General features: G+C 39.1%; 1 protein-coding gene across 5 annotated transcripts in view; it reads left to right on the top strand.

Moving 5' to 3' along the window:
* Window positions 1-19,636, top strand: part of tenm2a (teneurin transmembrane protein 2a) — a 290,186-nt gene that overhangs the window by 74,360 nt on the left and 196,190 nt on the right. For 4 of the 5 annotated variants that reach the window (XM_046849489.1, XM_046849487.1, XM_046849488.1 and 1 more), the window contains exon 3: window positions 17,598-17,870. In XM_046849489.1, coding sequence (XP_046705445.1) covers window positions 17,598-17,870 — 273 coding nt within the window. The remainder of the gene's footprint in view (window positions 1-17,597; window positions 17,871-19,636) is intronic. The other variant, XM_046849490.1, reaches the window with a different exon arrangement.

Here is a 19,636-nt window from a genome sequence, read left to right as displayed (position 1 = left end):
AGCATTCACGATGCCATCAGTAAAGGTCATCTCTCCTACGCCCGTTGAATTCATGCGACCGCATATTAGCAGATTTCCTCCTCTATGTTTCACATTTGGCATTTCACAGCGACTGTGATGGTCCTGACCAGGTCCACGCCAAACATGCCGAACTCCATCTGATCCAGACTCATTTATCTTTGTTTCATCTGACGAGAGAATGTGCTGCCAATATTCATCAGGCTTCTTTTCATGTACTTTGGCCAACCTCAGTTTAGCAGTTTCATGTTGATTTGTTACACATTTTCTTCTTAATAAGGGCTGTCCAGAGAGATGTCTTGTAATGTTTTGCTCACTGTTTGGACACTCAGATGGCAATTTTATGGCAAAATCCTGTAGATGTCACATAGGGTGCATCGTTATTTTTTTGAAGATCTACAGCTCACTGATACTTCCTGATGACCACAGAAACCATTTTCTGTCTATGCGACGTGTACCAATCTGGTTCCTTAAAGTGTTTCTCTCCATTTGGGAAAAACCTCTGATGATTACAGCTTGATTTGCATTCATATGTTGGATACAATCTGGTAAACAGGCAGCCAACCAACCATATATACTTATACACATTTACTCAATGTATATATGAGTCTGTCATTTTAGTATGGTTCAGCCTAAATCCTATTAAATTATTTGTCATTACAATTTAGTTATGTGGAATCACTTATTTGTTATACTGTATGGATATAAAGAATGTATTACAATGGCAGGTTAGAGTGAGGATAAAAAAAAATGTTTTTGCAGAACTGAAATAAAAAAACGTATTAAAATTACACAATCAGTGACATAAATCAGTGACATAAAAGTAAAAAAATAATAATAATTACAATATGCCAGTTGTGACTCCTTATAATAACTGTGAATGTGTATTTATCAATGAACGTATTCATAATAACCACAACTAAAGGCCAACTATTACTATAGGTTTTTCTCTACATTCTTGGATTTATTAGACTGATAAAGCCATAGTCTGTAAACAGCACACAAAGCATGGTATCTCACTAGCTAAAGCATCGATATAAAAGAATTTTCAAAACATTAGATGTACCATGAAACAATGTCATCAAATAAAGCACCACAAAGACATCACCAAGAACAGGACAGCAATCTGAAAGGACAAGACAAACCTACCAGGGAGGCTGCCAGGGGATCTATGGTAACATTTAAGGACACAGGAATATGTGTACAGCAAGTACTGATTACACTCTGCACATGGCAATCTTTTATTACAACCCTACAGCATGGCGATAACCCAATGCATACATCCAAATCAGCAAAAGAAATCGCTTCATCTAAAGATTTTAACCTGAATTCAACTGAAATTCTTTTGGAGATTCCTTTACACTTCGATTAATCGAGAACAAGGCTGACTAATGTTATCCACAATAGGCCGGTGTGGGTGCACGTGATCATTCCAGACAAGCAGGAGTCACACTTGATTAAAAACCTGCCATTTTGACAGGGTTCTGTGGACTTTTTATATGCAGTACATTGTGTGTGTTTGTGTTGTGTTTGTGTGATCTCAGTCCTTATTAATTAACTTAAGTCTTTAATTTGATTATCAATTGAGAATAAATACATTTACAGCTTTATAAATAGCTGTGAAAAAGTCTAGTCTCTTCCCAGGCACAGCTCACACCTTTTTTTGTATTGGCAAAACATGTTTACTTCATGGCAGCAACTTAAAGTTAAAGAAACAATTTAATAATAAATACAATTAATTATAATATAATATATAAATGATGATAAATGATAATAAACTGATGAATAAAAAATTGTATGAAGATGATTGTCTTCAAGAAATTGCTTAGAATAGATGGAATTGGGAGATCACAAATCCCAGGACTGATGCCAGGCTTCTTTAGATTAATACATTTGGATAATTTGGATTATTTGGATAAAACATTTCACAAAAAACACAATGATTTTAACAGCTTACCAAGGTACTCTTTGTAATCCAAGTATTCATGAATTTGAATATATCTGGTGCCCTAAACAGCAGCCGAAACCACATCCTAGCGTGTTCAATAGTGAAGGTGTAAAAGCATGCACTGACAGCAAGCTTGTTCCACCATTCTTGTAATGTTAGCTCACTGTTGCTAATCTCTGAGATCTGTGCTCCTGCATGCTACAGGAAAGGCATGTAAGCCGATCTCTATACACACTCTTGAGTTACAGTCGACACCTTTCATTGAACCTTGTGCTGCTCTGAATATGTCACCTGTTTATCAGACTGCTCTCCTACTCGATGCCACTGATTAGCTGTCACCTGTTACTTTGCCTCACCTCTCATTTAGAGCTGTGTTTCAATCACAGGACAATCATGACTTTGGTTTAGTTTAATTTAGTTGACTCTCTAGTTACAGACCTGTACCTGTGTACCTATATTAGGATATAATATAAACTGGAGATTTAAAAAACAACAACAAAAAAACAGACATCTGTGAAAACAGGCTTTTCAGTAGATAGCAGATAATCTTATATGTTACACTGTCTAGAAAAAAAATAAATTGTGGGCACCTGACCATACCTGATCGTATGTGCTTATAATCTGCTTTCTTACATCTCATTCCACTTTTCTGGGAAAATGTTCCACTAGATTTTGGAGTGTACTTGTGGAGAATTGTGCTTATTCAACCAGAAGGCTGTTAGTAAAGTCAGGTACTGATGTAGGTGATGTGAGGAGGCCTGGGGTGCAGTTTATCCCAAAGGTGTCCAATAGGGTTGATCTCAGGGCTTTATAGCAGAGCTTTATAGCACTCAAGATCTTTCACTCCAAAACGTGTGAACCATATATCCACGAGCTTGCATTATGCACAGGGCCATTGTCAAGCTGGAGCAGGTTTGGGTCTTTTTTTTATTCGAAGGGAAAAATGTAAGCCACCACATTGAAAGACCTCCTGTACTATTGTGTCCATCCAAATTTGTGGTAACATTTTGGGGAAGAACCACAGGTGGCTGGAAAAGTCTGTGTCTCAATACTTTTGTCCATATATTGTATATCGATGTTTATACAGAATTAATTATGTTACATTTATTTTAAACGGAGACAATCTGGTTTTATACATTTGTTACAGTTCAAACTGAATATATTGAATATAGTTCTTTTTAGTATTAAATCTATGTTCAGTGTAAAATCTTACATCAGTGTGTACTTTTAATAAGGGATATGAATCAAGTAGATTTCATTCACTTTAGTCATTATTTGTAAACATATATAATAAATGTACAGCATATCATAATAGCTTATAAACTACCGGTAACATATACTATTTAGACAAAATTATTGCGACACCTGACATTTCCAGTCATTTGTAGTAGTGCTGCAGCTATTGGTTATTTTAGTAATCGAGTATTCTACTGATTATTCCATCGATTGATCGAGAGATCAAATAAGAAGTACTTTTTCTTTATCAAAGAGCAATATGAAACATACAAGAGAATATAAGACAGGTCTCTTAAAATGAACAAGAAATGTGTTTCCTTTTTAGAAAATGTATATAGAACTCACACCTCAATCCCATGTTGCATTTATGTTGTGCAACTTAATTTTGTTGAGTTTCAGCCGAAGTTCTTGGAAGCCTTTGTGGCAACTTTGAAAAAAACCTCCTCATCCTTATATAATATATTTTCTCATATCTTCTCTTACTTCTTTGTTTTACTATACTTTCTTATATTTTATACTTATACTGTAGACGCTTTTACTTAATGCACAATTTCTGAGTTTTCATTACACTGCAGGTTGTATTCTGCAGATACTGTAACTATGATTGTGGCATAAGAATCTTGCCTCTTTTGTAAGAGGCAAAACTGAGTGGACATGAAGGTAACTTGGGACAAGAGTCCATACACATAAAATAAAAGTAAAATCTAGGCATTCTTTATGTTTTAGTTTGAAATGATCCCAAACTTTGGAAACTTTTCGTCGTTTTCTTTGGCCTGATTCTTCTGCTCGCCCTTCGCTGTTTTCTCCCCGTCCCTAGATTTTTCATCCTGCAGCGTCTTTTGTGTTTATCTTTGGTGCGTCAGTAATAAAGGTCCGTGGGGAAACACAATGCTCCGTGTGTAGTTAGATGAAATAAACGAGGCGTCGAGGCAAATACTTTATATGTATAACATTTTTGTATTCAAATTACTCAAGTTACTCGAGGAATCATTTCAGCTCTAACCAAGAGTGAACTAGGAGACCCAAATCTGTTCCAGCATGACAATACCCCCTGTGCACAAAGTGAGCTTCAAGAAGATATGATTTACAGGGGTTGGAGTGGAAGATCTTGAGTGGACTGTTCTAGAACTTAGACCTGAACCTTACTGAACACCTTTGGGATGAATTGGAAAGCTGACTGCACCCCAGGCCTCCTCACCTACATCATTACCTGACTTTACGAACACCCTTAAAGCTGAATAAGCAAAAATGTCCGAATTTTAATGAAACCTCTTCCCAGAAGAGTCGGGGTTATTCTAACAACAACATGGTGTCTAAATGTGGAATGGGATGTGTAAAAAGCGAATTGTCAGGTATCTCATGAAGCAAACTTTCTTTTGTGAGCTTGAAGTGCAATTGTGTAAATACTTGTTATTGAGGATTTCTTTTGAGTATTGTTAATACTGAGCAATTGTATATATGCATTTAATTATATCCAAGAAAAAAACATTTCTCCTTATAGTTTTATTCAGGCCTTTAGACATGTCTAAGTGTTCTTTCTTCTATGTCGAGCCAATAACTGTCTGCTATATACCAGTTAAATAAAATCCATTCATTTTAGTTTAGCATCCAAGCAAGTGCACGAGTGATGAAACTATCAGGAATCGGGCAGATTTTATGCATCAGAACAGCTAAAAAGGTTGGGTGATTTTAACACGCCTTAGGATACCCAGTGTCTGCTGCTTTAAAATAGACAAAAATAAAGTTGTTTCTCTGACACATCTTAGCTTTCCCTGTCTGAGCTGCTGGACCGATAAAGCCGTGAATGTCTTCACTTTTGAAACAAGTCTAGAACTTGGTAAATATTGCAAAGCTGCAGTGATTGAATTTTGTTTTCAAGTTACTTTTCATATAACAACGTGATAAAAATTCATTTCATTATTTATTTATTTTTTACTTTTTACTTGCCATGCACGTTCATTTAAAGCAACCTTTTTTCCTTCTATTTTGCTGGATATTTCTTTTGAATATAACTTTTTTATATTAATATATTCTTTGGTCACAAGTTGACAAAATCATTTAGAAGAAAACTTTTTTTCTATGCAATTTATACAAAAATGTGAAAAAAGATTACAAATATATATATTTTTCTGTCTTTAGTGTTTCAAGTTTCTGACATTCATATGTGCATTACTGCTTGTGGAAGATTTTCTTTCTTCTTAAATTTTTTACAGGCGAACCCTTTTTTATTGACTTGCTAGGTTTTCTTTTTACTGCGTTCAGAACCAGGAATCGCTCCAGTGAAGTGAACAACCAGAGGGGGCACTGCCTCCTTATTCCATCTTAGGTTTTTTACTCTGAGTACCTTATATGTTTTTTCTTCCTAGTGCATTTGATCACACTAATGAGGACAGTCAACCACTTTGCCTTGTGACAGGAGAAATAAAAGGAGCCTGAAGCTTTAGAGATGAATCAGAAGAAAAAAGCGAGTGAGTTGTGCGTTCAAAACGCAGTACAAACGAACACAGTGTCCTAATGAATCGGCCATAATTGATCCAGAGTCATTGCGTAAATAGGTCACGTAGAAAAAAAAAACGAGGTGCTATCCAGTTGTTAGACATCATTTGCCTCATCATGCATTGATCCACTTGACAGAAGTAGATTTCTCGTCGATAACCACGATCAGCGCTGAACCGTTTTCGCTGCAGATGGAGCACAGTCTTTTTCCCCTTCCTTTTTTCCTCACTGCATCTGATCTCAGTGTTCATGACAGATGACCCAGGGCTCAGCCAACTGAAAGTGATGCCGACTGCAATTTTTTCCAGCACAGGGTGAATGGGACAAAGCTCTAGCAAAAGCATGTTCCAGGTGGATGAAATGGACTAGATGCAGGGATGAGAGAGGGAGGTGTTCATGGAGAGAGAGCAGGGGAGAGTAATCAGGCACAGAACTACAGGTTGTCAGCTTGATATATCTTTTTTATCAGTCACTTGATGGTTTCGTAGCTCAGACTACTCGGACACATCTGTAGGAAGTGTTGCCATGGGAGACTAACGGAGTGCAGAGACCATATGTAATGGCACTCAAAGGTCATGGGGAAGTGTCTCTTTGTCATATCCGGTAGACTCTGAGAAGCTGAATAATACTTTTTCATGTTTCTTTAGATCTTTTTTTTTTTTTACTTTTGATTTTGAATCAATATGCTGGCTACTGGTTCCTATCACACAAAAAAGAAGGTGAAATTTCACACTGTATGTGAAGGCTGAAGGCTTGGAGAATCGTGTCCGTCACACCCATAAGTGCACCTTCCTCTTGCTGCAAAATTTGAAGCACATAATTACTTTGAGCTTTCAAACATTTGTCCACTAGGGGCCCAAACATTGTTTAATTTTAGAAATGCACACAGTGGAGTCCATGAGGATATGCTTAAGTTTAAAATACGAACAGAGCCTTAACCTCAATCCTACTGAACAATTTTTGGATGAATTGTACCCCAGCATCCCAGGCCTCCTCACTGATGTCACTAATGCTCATGTGGCTGAATAGGCCACAGCCTGAATGCCCACAGGCAGCCTCCAAAATCTAAAAGAAAGCTTTTATTAAAGTGTGAAGTTTTTAATAAGATTAAATGAGGAAGTAAATCTAGAATGGGATGTTTATATAGTGCACACTCAATTAGTGTCCTTAAACTTTAGGCCATGTGGTGTACAAATAATCATTAACAGCATCTTTATTTAACATCTGCAATTGAGGCCTCACAATGCAACTGAACACAGTCTGGGAAAAGCATACATGAGACCAAGTGACTAGTCTTGCACAGACATTAATGCTATCCGACTCATCCAGATAGCAGAATGCAGTCTTGTACTTCTGGCTATGGATAACCATGGCACTGCTGGGATTTGAGCCACAGGACAAAAACGACTTCCTGTTATTGTCCAGCAGAATATATATTGACCCGGCCGCTCCTCTGCTGATCTAGACGTGACAGACATCCCCATACTCACTCTTCCACAGGTGCAAATGAAAATTGAACGTTGCATTCTCAGTTACATAGTTCCCAGTTCGCTCACACTCCAAACCCGCAAGGCAGGCTAAAAACCGAGGGTACTAAGTGGAAGGTGGTGGATCGAAGATATCTGCTGCCCCACAGATCAGAGGCATGTCTGGTCCTGCCGAAGCGTAGGCCCTCACTCAAGCCACCTTTAGAGTAAGGGTAGACCCGGCATGGAACGCATCGTGCTGTGTTTAAAGTCTGCTGCACCGAGCTGTTCCTCTTAAGCTCTTTCCTCAGAACAATGCAGACTTTCATCTACGCTTCCTTGGATGCCAACCCTTATCAAAGTGGCTTTTATACATAACTTAATTCAGATGGAAGATTTATGATTTGGTTATCAATTTGAACCAGCTTTAACCATTACCCAACATGTTGTTTTTTATGTTTTATCAAACCATTGTTTCATTCCCGGAACGCGGATGCTTAATCTCATTTGATGTGTTCACGTGCATCTCTGCTTGTGACACAGGTCAGAAAAGGCCCTAAACCATAATCAGTGTTAAGTTTGCTGGGAAAGCAACAAGATTTCCTTTATATAAAAATGCCAGGAGCTGCTCTTATGGTATTTCTGTCTCAAGCTTCTCTTGAAAGCACTTAATCAAGGACCAGGTGCTTGACTTCACTTATTCTTTCCCGTTTTCTTAATTTCTCCCCCCATTTTTCTTCTCAGAGTTGGAGTTTTGATGTGAAATTGGCTGTCAAGTCACACATTCCATTCATTATTTTATTTTGATTCTGTGCTTTGTCTGTGCGTTGCAATAAATCCAGGCAGCCGGAGATCAAAGAGAGAACAAGGAAGCTGGACGGGTATAAAAAATAAATGACTCTGAGATTAAATGCACTCTCCCTGACACACATTCTCTCTCCCTTTCTGTTTTTTTCTTCTCCTTCCTGAGTTTTTCCAATTGCTTTTGTACCTAAGTTGAGTCAATACTCAATACCAATTTTTCAATCGTGAAGGTGGCAGATGGTCATCACGTCTCGAGCAGACTAAGTGGAGAAGGATCATATGTCTGATCTTATGTATATAGAATTAAAAGGCATAACAATTTAGCACTTAACCTTCATATTACTTCAGCAACGCAGACATCCGGTTCTGCAGATAAAATATCTCTCTTCAGATTAACTTGCTGCAATTTCTGTATTTTTTTTTTTTTTTTTGAACAACAGCAGAAGGCACTCAGGAAGCATTCTACTCGCTGGGTCTCAGCAGAGGATGAAGTGTCTGATCCAGTGGAGCACGATTGCTATGTTTTGCCCACAAAGAGCACTTGCTGGGTTATTCAGTTGCCCTAGTGCTTACAGGATGTGTGGAAGGTGTTATCTCAGTCGTCAAAACGTTGGACTTCTGATCGGAATGTTTTCAAATCGCAGCACCACCAAGCTGCCACTGCTGGGTCCTTCAGTTTCCTCAGAATGAATGAGATGTTTGTAAGTTGCTTTGGATAAAGGGATCTGCCATAAATGTAATAGTAAATGAAAGCCCTAGTGCTTACATAGGTTCCCATTGGATATGAAGATTACGGACCAGTCAGGGGTTAATTTGTTAACCTTCTTGAAACACTATGGGGCCAGATAATAAGAGGATGATGCAGAAGTGGGAAGACAAACATATATAGGCTACTGATGAGCTGATACACTCCTACTGAGGCATCCGCATAACCTTTTTCTAACAGTCTGACTCAATGCAATGCCTAATCATAGATGCCGTTTAATATACTACCCGTGTCATTGCTTTTTTTTTTCTCCAGTGGAAATAATTAGTTTGATTAAAGCCATTTGTTATAAGGCAGGGAGACTGAGCAGTAGTGAGTGCAGGCCCATTTGAAGGAACTTGCCCTTGGGTTCAATTACTATAAGGGGCTGCTGAGTGCAGGGTATTTAATACTTTGTCAAATCTATTCTGTCTCCTAAAATGGCGGCCTCTTTAGCAGGATTGCCTGGAGGGCTATTGCACAGGATCCGATAGAGACAGTGCACTCGATTCGAAATCTCGAAGATCCATTAGTGAATAAAAAAACTATAGAAAGTGCTTATCAAAAAGTTTGTGTTTTATTGTTGTGTGACGTTGAATGAATTATGCATGGTGATTAAGCGTACTAATGCGGAAGCTGTTAGAACATTTGGGTTAGAACGTCTGGGTTATCTTCACCTCGCCAAATGTCAAGTATTCTGCAGTTATTAAGCATCAAGCTTTTCATCTTTGCAGACTGCTTCAAGACACGTCTATGCCATGAGTTTACGTAAACATTACCTGAAGTAAGGTGGGTATTCAGAGGTGACACCGTTCCCCGTAGAGTCAGATCTATTTTGGAGGCCCAATTAAAAGGTGTTGAGCGACCGTGTAGTGCAGGTGGCTCATCAGGGCTGGTGCATTTGACAGTGACAGGGCCGTGTTCTAGACATGCTTTTAACTCTAAGGCCCCGCTCTAATGGGGACCCTAATGATGTTCCATGTGTCTCGGGACCAGCGTGTTGTATGAAAGTTGGACACCCACCCCGGAGTGTTATTGCTTGCAATTAACACCCTGCCTCCTGAGTTCAGTAGTGACAACACGCCACCCATAGTCCTGACATGTCCTGCTCAGGAAGAAAGTTCTCTGCAGTATGCGAGATGTGAGGTTCAGATGTAGAGTCCTTGGGGATTCAGCGGAGACCGTGTAGTCCGCAAGTTATTATCTCATAAATATCAGCGTCTGTGCATCTGTCAATGACAGTAAATCAGGGAATGTGCATCTCCATTACATGCAGCTGTAGCTGTCAGGAGTAGGTGATGAAGAACCCAAGTGGGGTCTCTGCTGAGATGTAATTGCAGAGTACTTGTTAGTAATTGTTGGATGGCAGACTAATGCTGACGGTGCTCATTGTGTGCTGTGTGCTCTGTGTGTGCTGTGTGTGTGTGTGTGTGTGTGTGTGTGTGTGTGTGTGTGTGTGTGTGTGTGTGTGCATGCAGCAACTGTTTGACTTGTGGCTCTGGAAAAGGATCAGACTGTTAGGAGATCCAAACTGACACGTAAACAGCTGTATAACTTTATTAATGGAACCACAATCCCACAACACCACAATTCTTTTCACAGCATTACATCATGCTGGGAATCTCAGCAGTCTGACCTTAATTTATTCCTTCCTCTGTATTCCTATCTCATTTTGACCCTTACATTCCATATTATATCTTTTACTAGTCACAGCACACTCTATTTTTTCTTTTTTGGGCAGTCTGGTCATCCCTTTTTTCTAATGTGTTCAGAAAACTTTTAATTCCAATTTCAATTTTAATGCCATATAAAAGGAACCTAATCAAAGCTGGGAAAAATTTTTAGATGAAAAAAACACTTTGTACACCCAATGTCTGTGAGCAAGTTTTATTCTCTCAACCTGCATGTCCAGCGGAGTTTATTAAATGTGTGATTTTGATGTTTAAAAGGGTTACATGGTAGACCTTTACATTATCCAATCAGGATGCCTCTAAACTCATATACTGTATGTTAACTAGAGTAATTAATGTTTAGCTGGCCTGATTCATAGCATGAGCAGCAGCTTAAAAAGATAGAGATGGCTAACGAGTGGTGGGAATTGGCAAATGATTAAAATTGGGTACAAATAGTGTAAAAATGCCATTAAAAATTGTTTCTAGGCATGATGATGGACAGTAGACGAACAAAGTGGTTGAACAAAGTTTAAAATGAAAGTGAGGCTAATGATCAGTTAATCTGCAGAACAAAGCACTTGGACTCATAATGCTGTAACAAGGCGACACAACGGAGTGAAGGTGATTGTGAGCAGGTTATTCCAATCAGGAATCAAGTGTGAACGCGGATAGGTTCTTTGTGCTTGGTGCTCCAGTCACTGTACTATGGATTCCTGGTTGCCATAGTAACTTATCAACGGGTGGCGTATCGAACATTCCATTTTTGACAACAAATCAAGAGGCAAATTGTGTGCAAATTAATATACAGTAAAGTTGAATATTTTCTCAAATTAATTATGCCAATATGTGTGTGAATTAATGACAAATCTGTGTGACTAAAGATCACAGGAAGTGGAAGCAATGTTGTCTCTAAATCTACTGCCTGCTGTAGTCCTTGAGGAATAACAAATGAGTTCGGCCACCAATAATCAAATGTAGCAGAAGAAATTCAACCTGGCTGTATATTCAGAAAGACCTCTGTCCTACACAAGCATTCAGGCATTTTAGCCCAGGAATTGTTTATAGGACACTGGCACTGGGAGGGAAAACTGTAAAAAAAAAAAAAGGTCTGTGTTGAAGTTTCAGTTAGTTTCCATCAAAATTTCTAAATATACCTATACATTTTTTGAACCTCATGTCGATTGTAGGCAGTTATTCATTTGCTACATGTTCCATCACTGCTCTTACTAGTCAATCACTCTTAATTGGAAATCATGAGATGCCCTGCTGAGCCAAAAACCAAGCCATGACTTCCATATACAATTTTATTTTAGTTTGTGTGTTGAATTTAGGTTTGTTCCAATACATATATTAGTCTTAGATGAAACCAGTCAGAAAGCAGACCAATGCACAAAGAAAAGGATGGTGTTATAGTGGAGGTAACAGCTGTGTATGATCAAGGCGTAGTAACTACTTCAAAGCTGCATTACAGGTAGGCCTTAGATCCTTACTGGTGCCCCGTAAGAAAGAAAAGTGCTCTCTTTAAGAGCAGCTATGTTTCTTCTCAGAGAATAAAAAGACAGCAATAACTCTCTATGAGCCAGACTGATGGAATTCATTTCTTATGTAGAAGTCTGTTGCTTTTGAAGTGTTTATGATGTGCTGCCCAAAAACTCCAGAGGATGTAGCCCACGAGAACATCCATGGGTTTATCTGCTGTTTTCTTATCACGCGATTGTAATGCTGCTCTGTTCTGAGACTTTTCTTCCATTCCATACCACACGCTCATGCATTTCCTCTTTTCTCGGAACGAATGTTGTGTCGTATCATTCACATTGTCAAATCATTAACGACATTGCAATGTTTTGCTCTACAATTTGTCTTTCCAGCATCCATCCCATTCCAGTTTAATGGTACCAAAGGCAGTTCCCAGCTTTGAAGGGTGAAACTACTGTACACTCCAAGTGTGCTGTTTTATCACATTTGATTCCGTGACGAATATAGATTTTCTACTGACATTCGCTGTTACCTTATGTTCCTAACAGCTTGCTCTGCTACAAATGCAAGTTCTGATTTTGAAATTGCAGTGTTTTTTAACGACACGCTTCCACAGTTCCTTAGCATTGCAGGGGGCCAGTTGGGCTTTTAGGCCTTTGTGAAGTGTACAAAGCTCCTAACAAATGGAGCAAATTGAACATGGACATTATCAGGCATTATCAATCAGCAGCAGGGCCTCAGGGGTTCCAGGTGGCTTGAGGGTTCCACTGATCTGTGACCAGATGCCAGCTCCTCCTCCCGCTGGAGCAGGTGCTATTTTATTCAATCCGATTGGCCAGTCTGCCTACCTCTCACAGTCTCTCCAAATGGCTCTTTAATGAGTCTGATGAAGCATAATGATGGGCAATTTCCACCCCTGGGGCCTACAATGAGCTTTACACAGGCTTCAAGGCTAAGCTGCGGTGGCATATTACCTCAGTGTGTGTTCCGGCTCCAGAGAAAGATACCGTTGCAGGCGTGCATGACTAAACTGGCTCCATGGCTGGAAAATCAGGAGTCAAATGTATTTTAAAATACATTTGTTTTGATGCTGTTTGGGCAGTTGAGGCGCAATATAAACTATTAAGTTTCTATCGCAAAGATATGGCATATGAGGGATTTTTTTAAAGACAATTTTCAACCAAGACAATTTCAATAATAAAGAAGACAAGCTTTTTTTTTTTTTTTACTTTGTAATAGTAACTTCAATCTTTCTAAAGGAATTTTTTTTTTTTTTTTCTAAGAGCACATGACCGTATTTGTGCTTGTCTGAGAGGGAATACATGGGTCAGATAATCCTGATAAGCCGTCCAGCAGACAGCCAACACGCTCTGATTAAAAACAAAAACCAGTCATAAGCAGTGTAATAACAAAGCCACGTCTGAAAAATCTCTTAAAAATGTCTCTTAAATTGTTTGGCTTTACAATAAAAATTTACCTCGAGCTTCCACCTCTTTCCTCTTTCCCACCTGCCCACTCCACTCAAAACTGCAGTGACAAGTCACAGGTGGAGAAAGGCTTTCCTGCAAGTCCTTGTTGCTGTTCACTCAATTACAGCAAGGGTTCAGTGCCACTCTTTTCATTTGCCATCATCAGCCACTCCTTGCACTTATCTTTATGGCTCTTCCAGACTCCCCGGAGTTGTGAGCAGCTCGCCTCTGTCTCCACCATCATCGCCGAATACCTCACCTCTTCTGACTCTTGCAGCAGAGTTAACAGTCCACATATGACTGTCATTCAGCAGGGAGCTTTTATATCAAAGAGCAGTGTCTTTCCAAATCATAGAGTATCAACACTGAGGCTGTGATGATAAAAAAAAACCTACAAGGTAGGAAAGGCAGAAGGTTAAATAAAATCGAAGTAGTTTTATAAATTCTCTGAATGCAATTTTCTGTAATGAGCATTTACAGGTTGGCAATTTAAAGAAATGCAAACATTTGGAAGGAACAGTTTGCAATTTTGTCATTAATGCTGCTGCATGTTTACATTTACTTGTTCATTGAGCACGCATACAGTATGTACGCAGACGGAACGAGCGGGTAAGAAACACCTGCAGCTGATGAGACTAACACTATACAGAGAGAGAGAGAGAGAGAGAGAGAGAGACAAGCGAAAGGGTCGGCGAACGGTGACTGTAAAAGATGTGCCAGCTGGCGAGTGCACTCGGGCGTACGCCCGTGAAAGGCGTGCCGGTTCGCGTGGAAACCTGGGCAGGCACCAGAGAGAGAAAGCGCACCGACCCGCGAGTGGCCGCCGGTCAGACGTCAAGATGGAACCGTGAGTGTGTGGGTGAGCCCCGGGGTGAGTACTGGAAAGGAAAACAAAAGTAAAATAAAGAAAGCTGTGCTTGAACCAGCACGTCTTTCACGGGGACTCTTGCGCTTGTCTTTGCTTGGTCTCTCTAATGTTTCTTGGCGTCGCCGGACTGAAACAGAGCGCACTGATTAGTCTCATCAGCTGCAGGTGTTCCATCCGGCTCCGCCCTCCACTCACTCACCACTGGCCCAGTAATATTTAGATTTAATTAGATTTATATTGAGCATTTATTTAGTATTTTTTTTTATCAGACTTAGTATTTATATTCCAATGATTTAGTTTCGGGTTGACTATTTTTCATTTATTCACATGCAGTAATGTTTTATGTGTAAAATGTTTTATTATTGTGTATAGGATTATATGCACTGAAAACTAAAACTGTTCTTTTATAGAAATGCATTGGAATGGCGCCAGATGTTCAAAGTCAGAAAGAAAAGAGTATTCAACTCCCCAAAAGAGTTACACATTGCTAGATTCTGGTTCCAGTTTCACCGTTTTATTATTGCGCAGCTGAATTGCCAGAGAATGGAGATTGATTTCTAATAGTCGCATTCACAAGGATAAGGTGCCCCACCCCCATCCCCATTAAAAAGGAGGACCAGAATTTAACTCGTTGAGATTTTAGGAATGCAGTCTCAAAGCAGTGTTGCAGAGAGACCGCCTGTGGCAAAGTCACAGCTAAAATAAAACCCTGTGTCAGATTGCTGTAATGGTTATTTCTTATGTAGGATCTCAAAGCAGCCTTTAGACGATCTGTAGGAGAGGGTGAGGTTCTCTGGTGTGACTTTTCTCAGAACTGCAGAAAAAAAAAGATTAAAAGCACAGCAGGACCGTGCATTGGCCCTGTGGGGTGCCAGATACGGACACACTTCTTTTGCAAAGTATCTCTATAGACTCTATAGTTCTTTTTAAGAAAAAAAGGTTGATTGCTTTGTTCGAATGGAATTGTCTGTAATCATCCTGGTCATGGCTTTCTTTGCTGTTTTCTTTTTGGTGATATATTTCATATCAGTGACTAGCTCTGTTGGGGTGGGTCACCTTGTTTCTTCTTTCTGGAAAAGCTACAATCTTTTTTTTTTTTTACCTAGCTGAAGAGAACATACTTGATTTGATCATAATGCAAAATGCGTTACCGTTACGTTCATCATATGGGAATTGCATTCTGATCATTTTCTGTAAAAATCAATCAGTGCAATGTCCTTTATTTTGTTCACGCAAGTTTACTTTTATGCGCTACAGCTGCTTTCAACGGACCCCTGCAAGTCGAATGAATTTCATCAGAAGGCAAATCCTTGGATGGATCAGCCTGCGAATCGCTCGTGTGCACGAAGACAGACTCGTCCACCCTGCATCTGCATCACCTATAGCGGAACGAGCTCAGAACAAATTGCACTGCGCAAGGACAACCGCTTCTACAGGCGTCGGCGTTCATTCAGTGCGCACAATCACTTTTCAAAAGCCTGAGCTGCATTCCTCTCATACTCACCACGAACTCCGAGACTGTTCATCTGGGCAGGAAAAGATAGAGTTTACTCTCGATTCTACGTTTCACAGCGTTGAATAATTTGAAGATGCAAGCCGTTTGTTAAAATGAGCATTATTTTTAAACAAAAGGAAATTACACGCACCAACGGGAATCTCTTTTCTTCTCTTCTTGATCTCAGTGTTATCTTTGCATGAGACAGACTTTTTATTAACACAACTACTCAGTGATCCAGTTATGTCGAGATATAATAAGATTCAAACCAAACCATTACTCTGGTTAATATTGCTGCATTTTAGACCGTATTTTATCATTAGAAAAATTGCCTTATGAAAGTTCCTCCATCCTCTATTGCTCTCCTTGTTTCATATACCAGAAAACACATACATATCACATACCTCCCACGATTTATGGTTGTACAATTTTATAAGCTTCATGCGAGCACATAAGGACATATGAAATATAGTAGAGTGCACACATGCACACACACTTTTTTGCTTACGCACGAAACTCTTCTTTGGATCTATTTTTATTTTGTCAGTTGATTTGTTTTTAATTATTATTTATTCATTTATTTATATTGTTGTAATTATTTTAATATCGCATAAAGCAAAAGTATTCAAAACTAAGGCTTCAAAAACCAACTAATTTATTATTTGTAATTTGAAATCGGTAATTACTGAAATTTTGAATTGTTATTATAACGATTTAATTGAAATTAAATACATTTTATTACTGGTCATTTTAAATTCCGGACATACAAATTAGATATTCGGCGAGACAGATTCATTAATGAGACCTATTTTAATGAGTGTTGTTCCATTTCCAGTGCTGATCCCTTTTTTGTGTGGTTTAGATAAAACCGTGACAAATATTTTTCTTTCTTTTGCTCATGTGAAGCTCTTTCCTGTGTTCGTACAGTACTTTAAAAAAAAACACTACTATTGTAGACAGCTGCAAATTACATTTCAGCCCGAGCTATCAACTGTACTTGATGTAGTCTGTATCTAAAGGTAATACCATAGTTATTCTATTCATGGTTGATTAGCCATATTGTTTTATTAGTATAAAGCCTACACAATTGAGAGCAGTTTCTAAGTAACATATTATTATGAATTCAAATCCATCTTAAAGTAAAATCCTAATATTACATGTGGAGGTACGACCAAACACTGCTAACAATTCATATTCTGCCTTCTTTCGTAGCTGATTGTGAAGGATTGCACTGACAACGCTCTTTTAATTACTAGAGAGGAAGAAAGTCGCTGTGCATGCCTTTTTCTCTTAATTGCTTTTCCCTTGGCTTGGCTGTAATTGGGCCCCTCATTGTGTTTATTGATTTAATTTGATGTGCTTTAATCTGGAAGATGTTCTATATTTTTTCTTACTATACTTATGGCCGAGTTTCTGCAGTGCTCATTTAAACCTTTTACATCTTCATAATTTCTTGGTCTGTTGACTTGAAACATGCATAGGGCCACATCCATACATAGGTCTTATTTAAAATGCTGCCTCAAAGTTAAATGTTGCACTGTAGCTTTAAGATTTCTCATTACTGGAACTAAGGAGTTGAGCTCAAACACATTCTACTATGAAAATGCCCCTGTGCACAATGTGAGGTCCATGAACACTTTGGGGATGAACTGGAACAGCAGGCCCTTTTACCAGACATCAGTGCCTGATTTGACTAAATCACTAAATCTTGTGATTGAGTGCACAAATTTAATAGCCATGTGTACAACGTTAAGTAAAAAAAAGCCTTTTCAGAAGAGTTGAGAGGCTGTTTCAGTGTTTTAAATAAGTGCATACAAGTTGTGTATTTGTTTTACCCTGTCCCTCTCAATGCTCTGAAAGACAATTCAACATAAAAGTAATTGAGTCGCTCATGTGTTTGCAGGAAACTTCACTCTGGCAGAGTTGGGGATCTGCGAGCCCACATCCCACCAGAACACCTACTGCCCCAATCTCGGGCTACTGCACGGCTATGCTCTGAGCGCAGGCTCTGACGCTGACTCAGATCCTGAAGGCCCCATCTCTCCAGAAAGAGCCATGCAGCTGTGGAGCACCCGCAACGTCAAGTCCCGCCACAGCTCCGGTCAGTCCAGTCACGAGAACTCGGCCCTGACCCTCACTGATTCTGAAAACGAGAACAAGTCTGATGACGAGTCAGGTAGGTGGGAGTGAATGAAGATAGGCGCAAGTAAGCGACTTAGATAGGGTGAAGAAAAGCTCTCGAGGCTCCCAATGCGATTTTAGTGTCGAACTCTGCAGAAATAAAAAAAGGCAAGGATTTAAATGTATGGGTTTAGTTCATTTGCATTTATTGTGTTTTGTGGCTCACCGTTTCCTCACATACAAAATGAAGTACGGTGTCTTGGGGGAACAGTTTATTGTAACAGCAACCCACACAAATATATCAGGTATTTGTTTTACATTAACTAAATGTAGAGGCTGAGAAGAGTAGGTAAAGCTGTTTTTATACCGCATGTTTAGACAGAACTGCCCTCTGAGTCTGGATCTGGATCTGGATCTGGATGATTCATCCTAATGTTCTAATTCTGCTGGAGATTCTACTCATGACTCACCTTCAGCTTCTGCCCCACATACTGTAGATACCCAACAGATTTGTACTTCACAAAAAAAAACAGTTCAAGTATGCTTAAGCCTTACCTGGATATTTGTACCTAAGCACTCCTTCTATTATCATTCATTTATTCACAATCCACTCAATACTTGGTGTTGTTTCACTTGTATTATGCAATACAGCTATAAAGTAATGATTTTTAATCCACTATCTTCAGTCAGGCTTTCACTTATAATCCTTCTCTTGTCCTCTCAGGATTCTTTTTATTTTTATTTATCCCACTTTTCCCTGTCGCTTCTTAATTAGGGATCTAAATTTGAATAGTGATTTCCGTCAAGCTGCTTAGTGAAAGTGTCTATTGTTGTGTCCATAGTGCTATGCAGATAAAATTCGAATTGAATTATAGAGTATTTGCTCAAATAGAAAGTAGCATTTTAACTCAGTTTCACTCATCGCCTTGAAAGGCAACTGGGTGTTTACACCGATGGCAATTATCACCGCCTGTGCCTGCCTCTTCATTCCACAGAGCAGAAGATCTGAAGGTTTTGGAAATATCTTATGTCCAAACATATGAGAAAACTGGAGCATCACACCTAGGTGTGCTTTTCAGCATCCAATCCTTTTCACCCCACTGTACTCTTAGAATAGCTTTCATTCTTCTCGGAAGGCTTTCCACTTGTCTGTGGAGATGTGTGCAAGTTCATCCAGAATTGCCTTAGTAAGATGTTGTTGTCGTAGTCGCATCCTGGTCCATTCCATAGGCATCCAGTAGGGATTGAGGTCAGGGCTCTGTGCAGGCCACTGGAACAGGTGTGGACCTAGAAAATAGTACCTTTATAGCATAAAGACATCCTATCGAATAGTGTGCTTCTCCTTTATTAAAGAGCAATACTAAATATACAAAAGAAAATAACTCGGGTCTTTTAAAATGTGCAAGTAATGAATTCCCTTTTTAAAAACAATTTTTTTTTTTTTGCTGAAATTGCATACGAGAATATCTGTGAGAACTAAACCCATTTTATTGGCATGTTACATCAAAATGCAAATACAAATATATAATAATAAAATTAAAATCATTAATAAAAATCAATTTCAAAATGACTTCAAAAACGACAAACACACTGTCCGGTGATTTCTTGATGTTTTAGTTTGAAATGATCCCAAACTTTGGAAACTTTCTTTCGTTTTCTTCAGGCCTGAATCTTCTCCTCGCCCTTCGCTGTTTTCTCCCCGTCCCTCGATTTTTCATCCTGCAGCATTTTCTGTGTTACCTGTCCAGAGCGCTCCAGAGTTTAGTGGGTGGTGCGTCAGTAATAATGGTCTGTGGGGAAACACAGCCCTCCGTGTATAGT

The sequence above is a fragment of the Silurus meridionalis genome, chromosome 5 (assembly GCF_014805685.1).
Source record: "Silurus meridionalis isolate SWU-2019-XX chromosome 5, ASM1480568v1, whole genome shotgun sequence".
Lineage (NCBI taxonomy): Eukaryota > Metazoa > Chordata > Actinopteri > Siluriformes > Siluridae > Silurus > Silurus meridionalis.
This window is presented reverse-complemented; position numbering and strand designations above follow the sequence as displayed.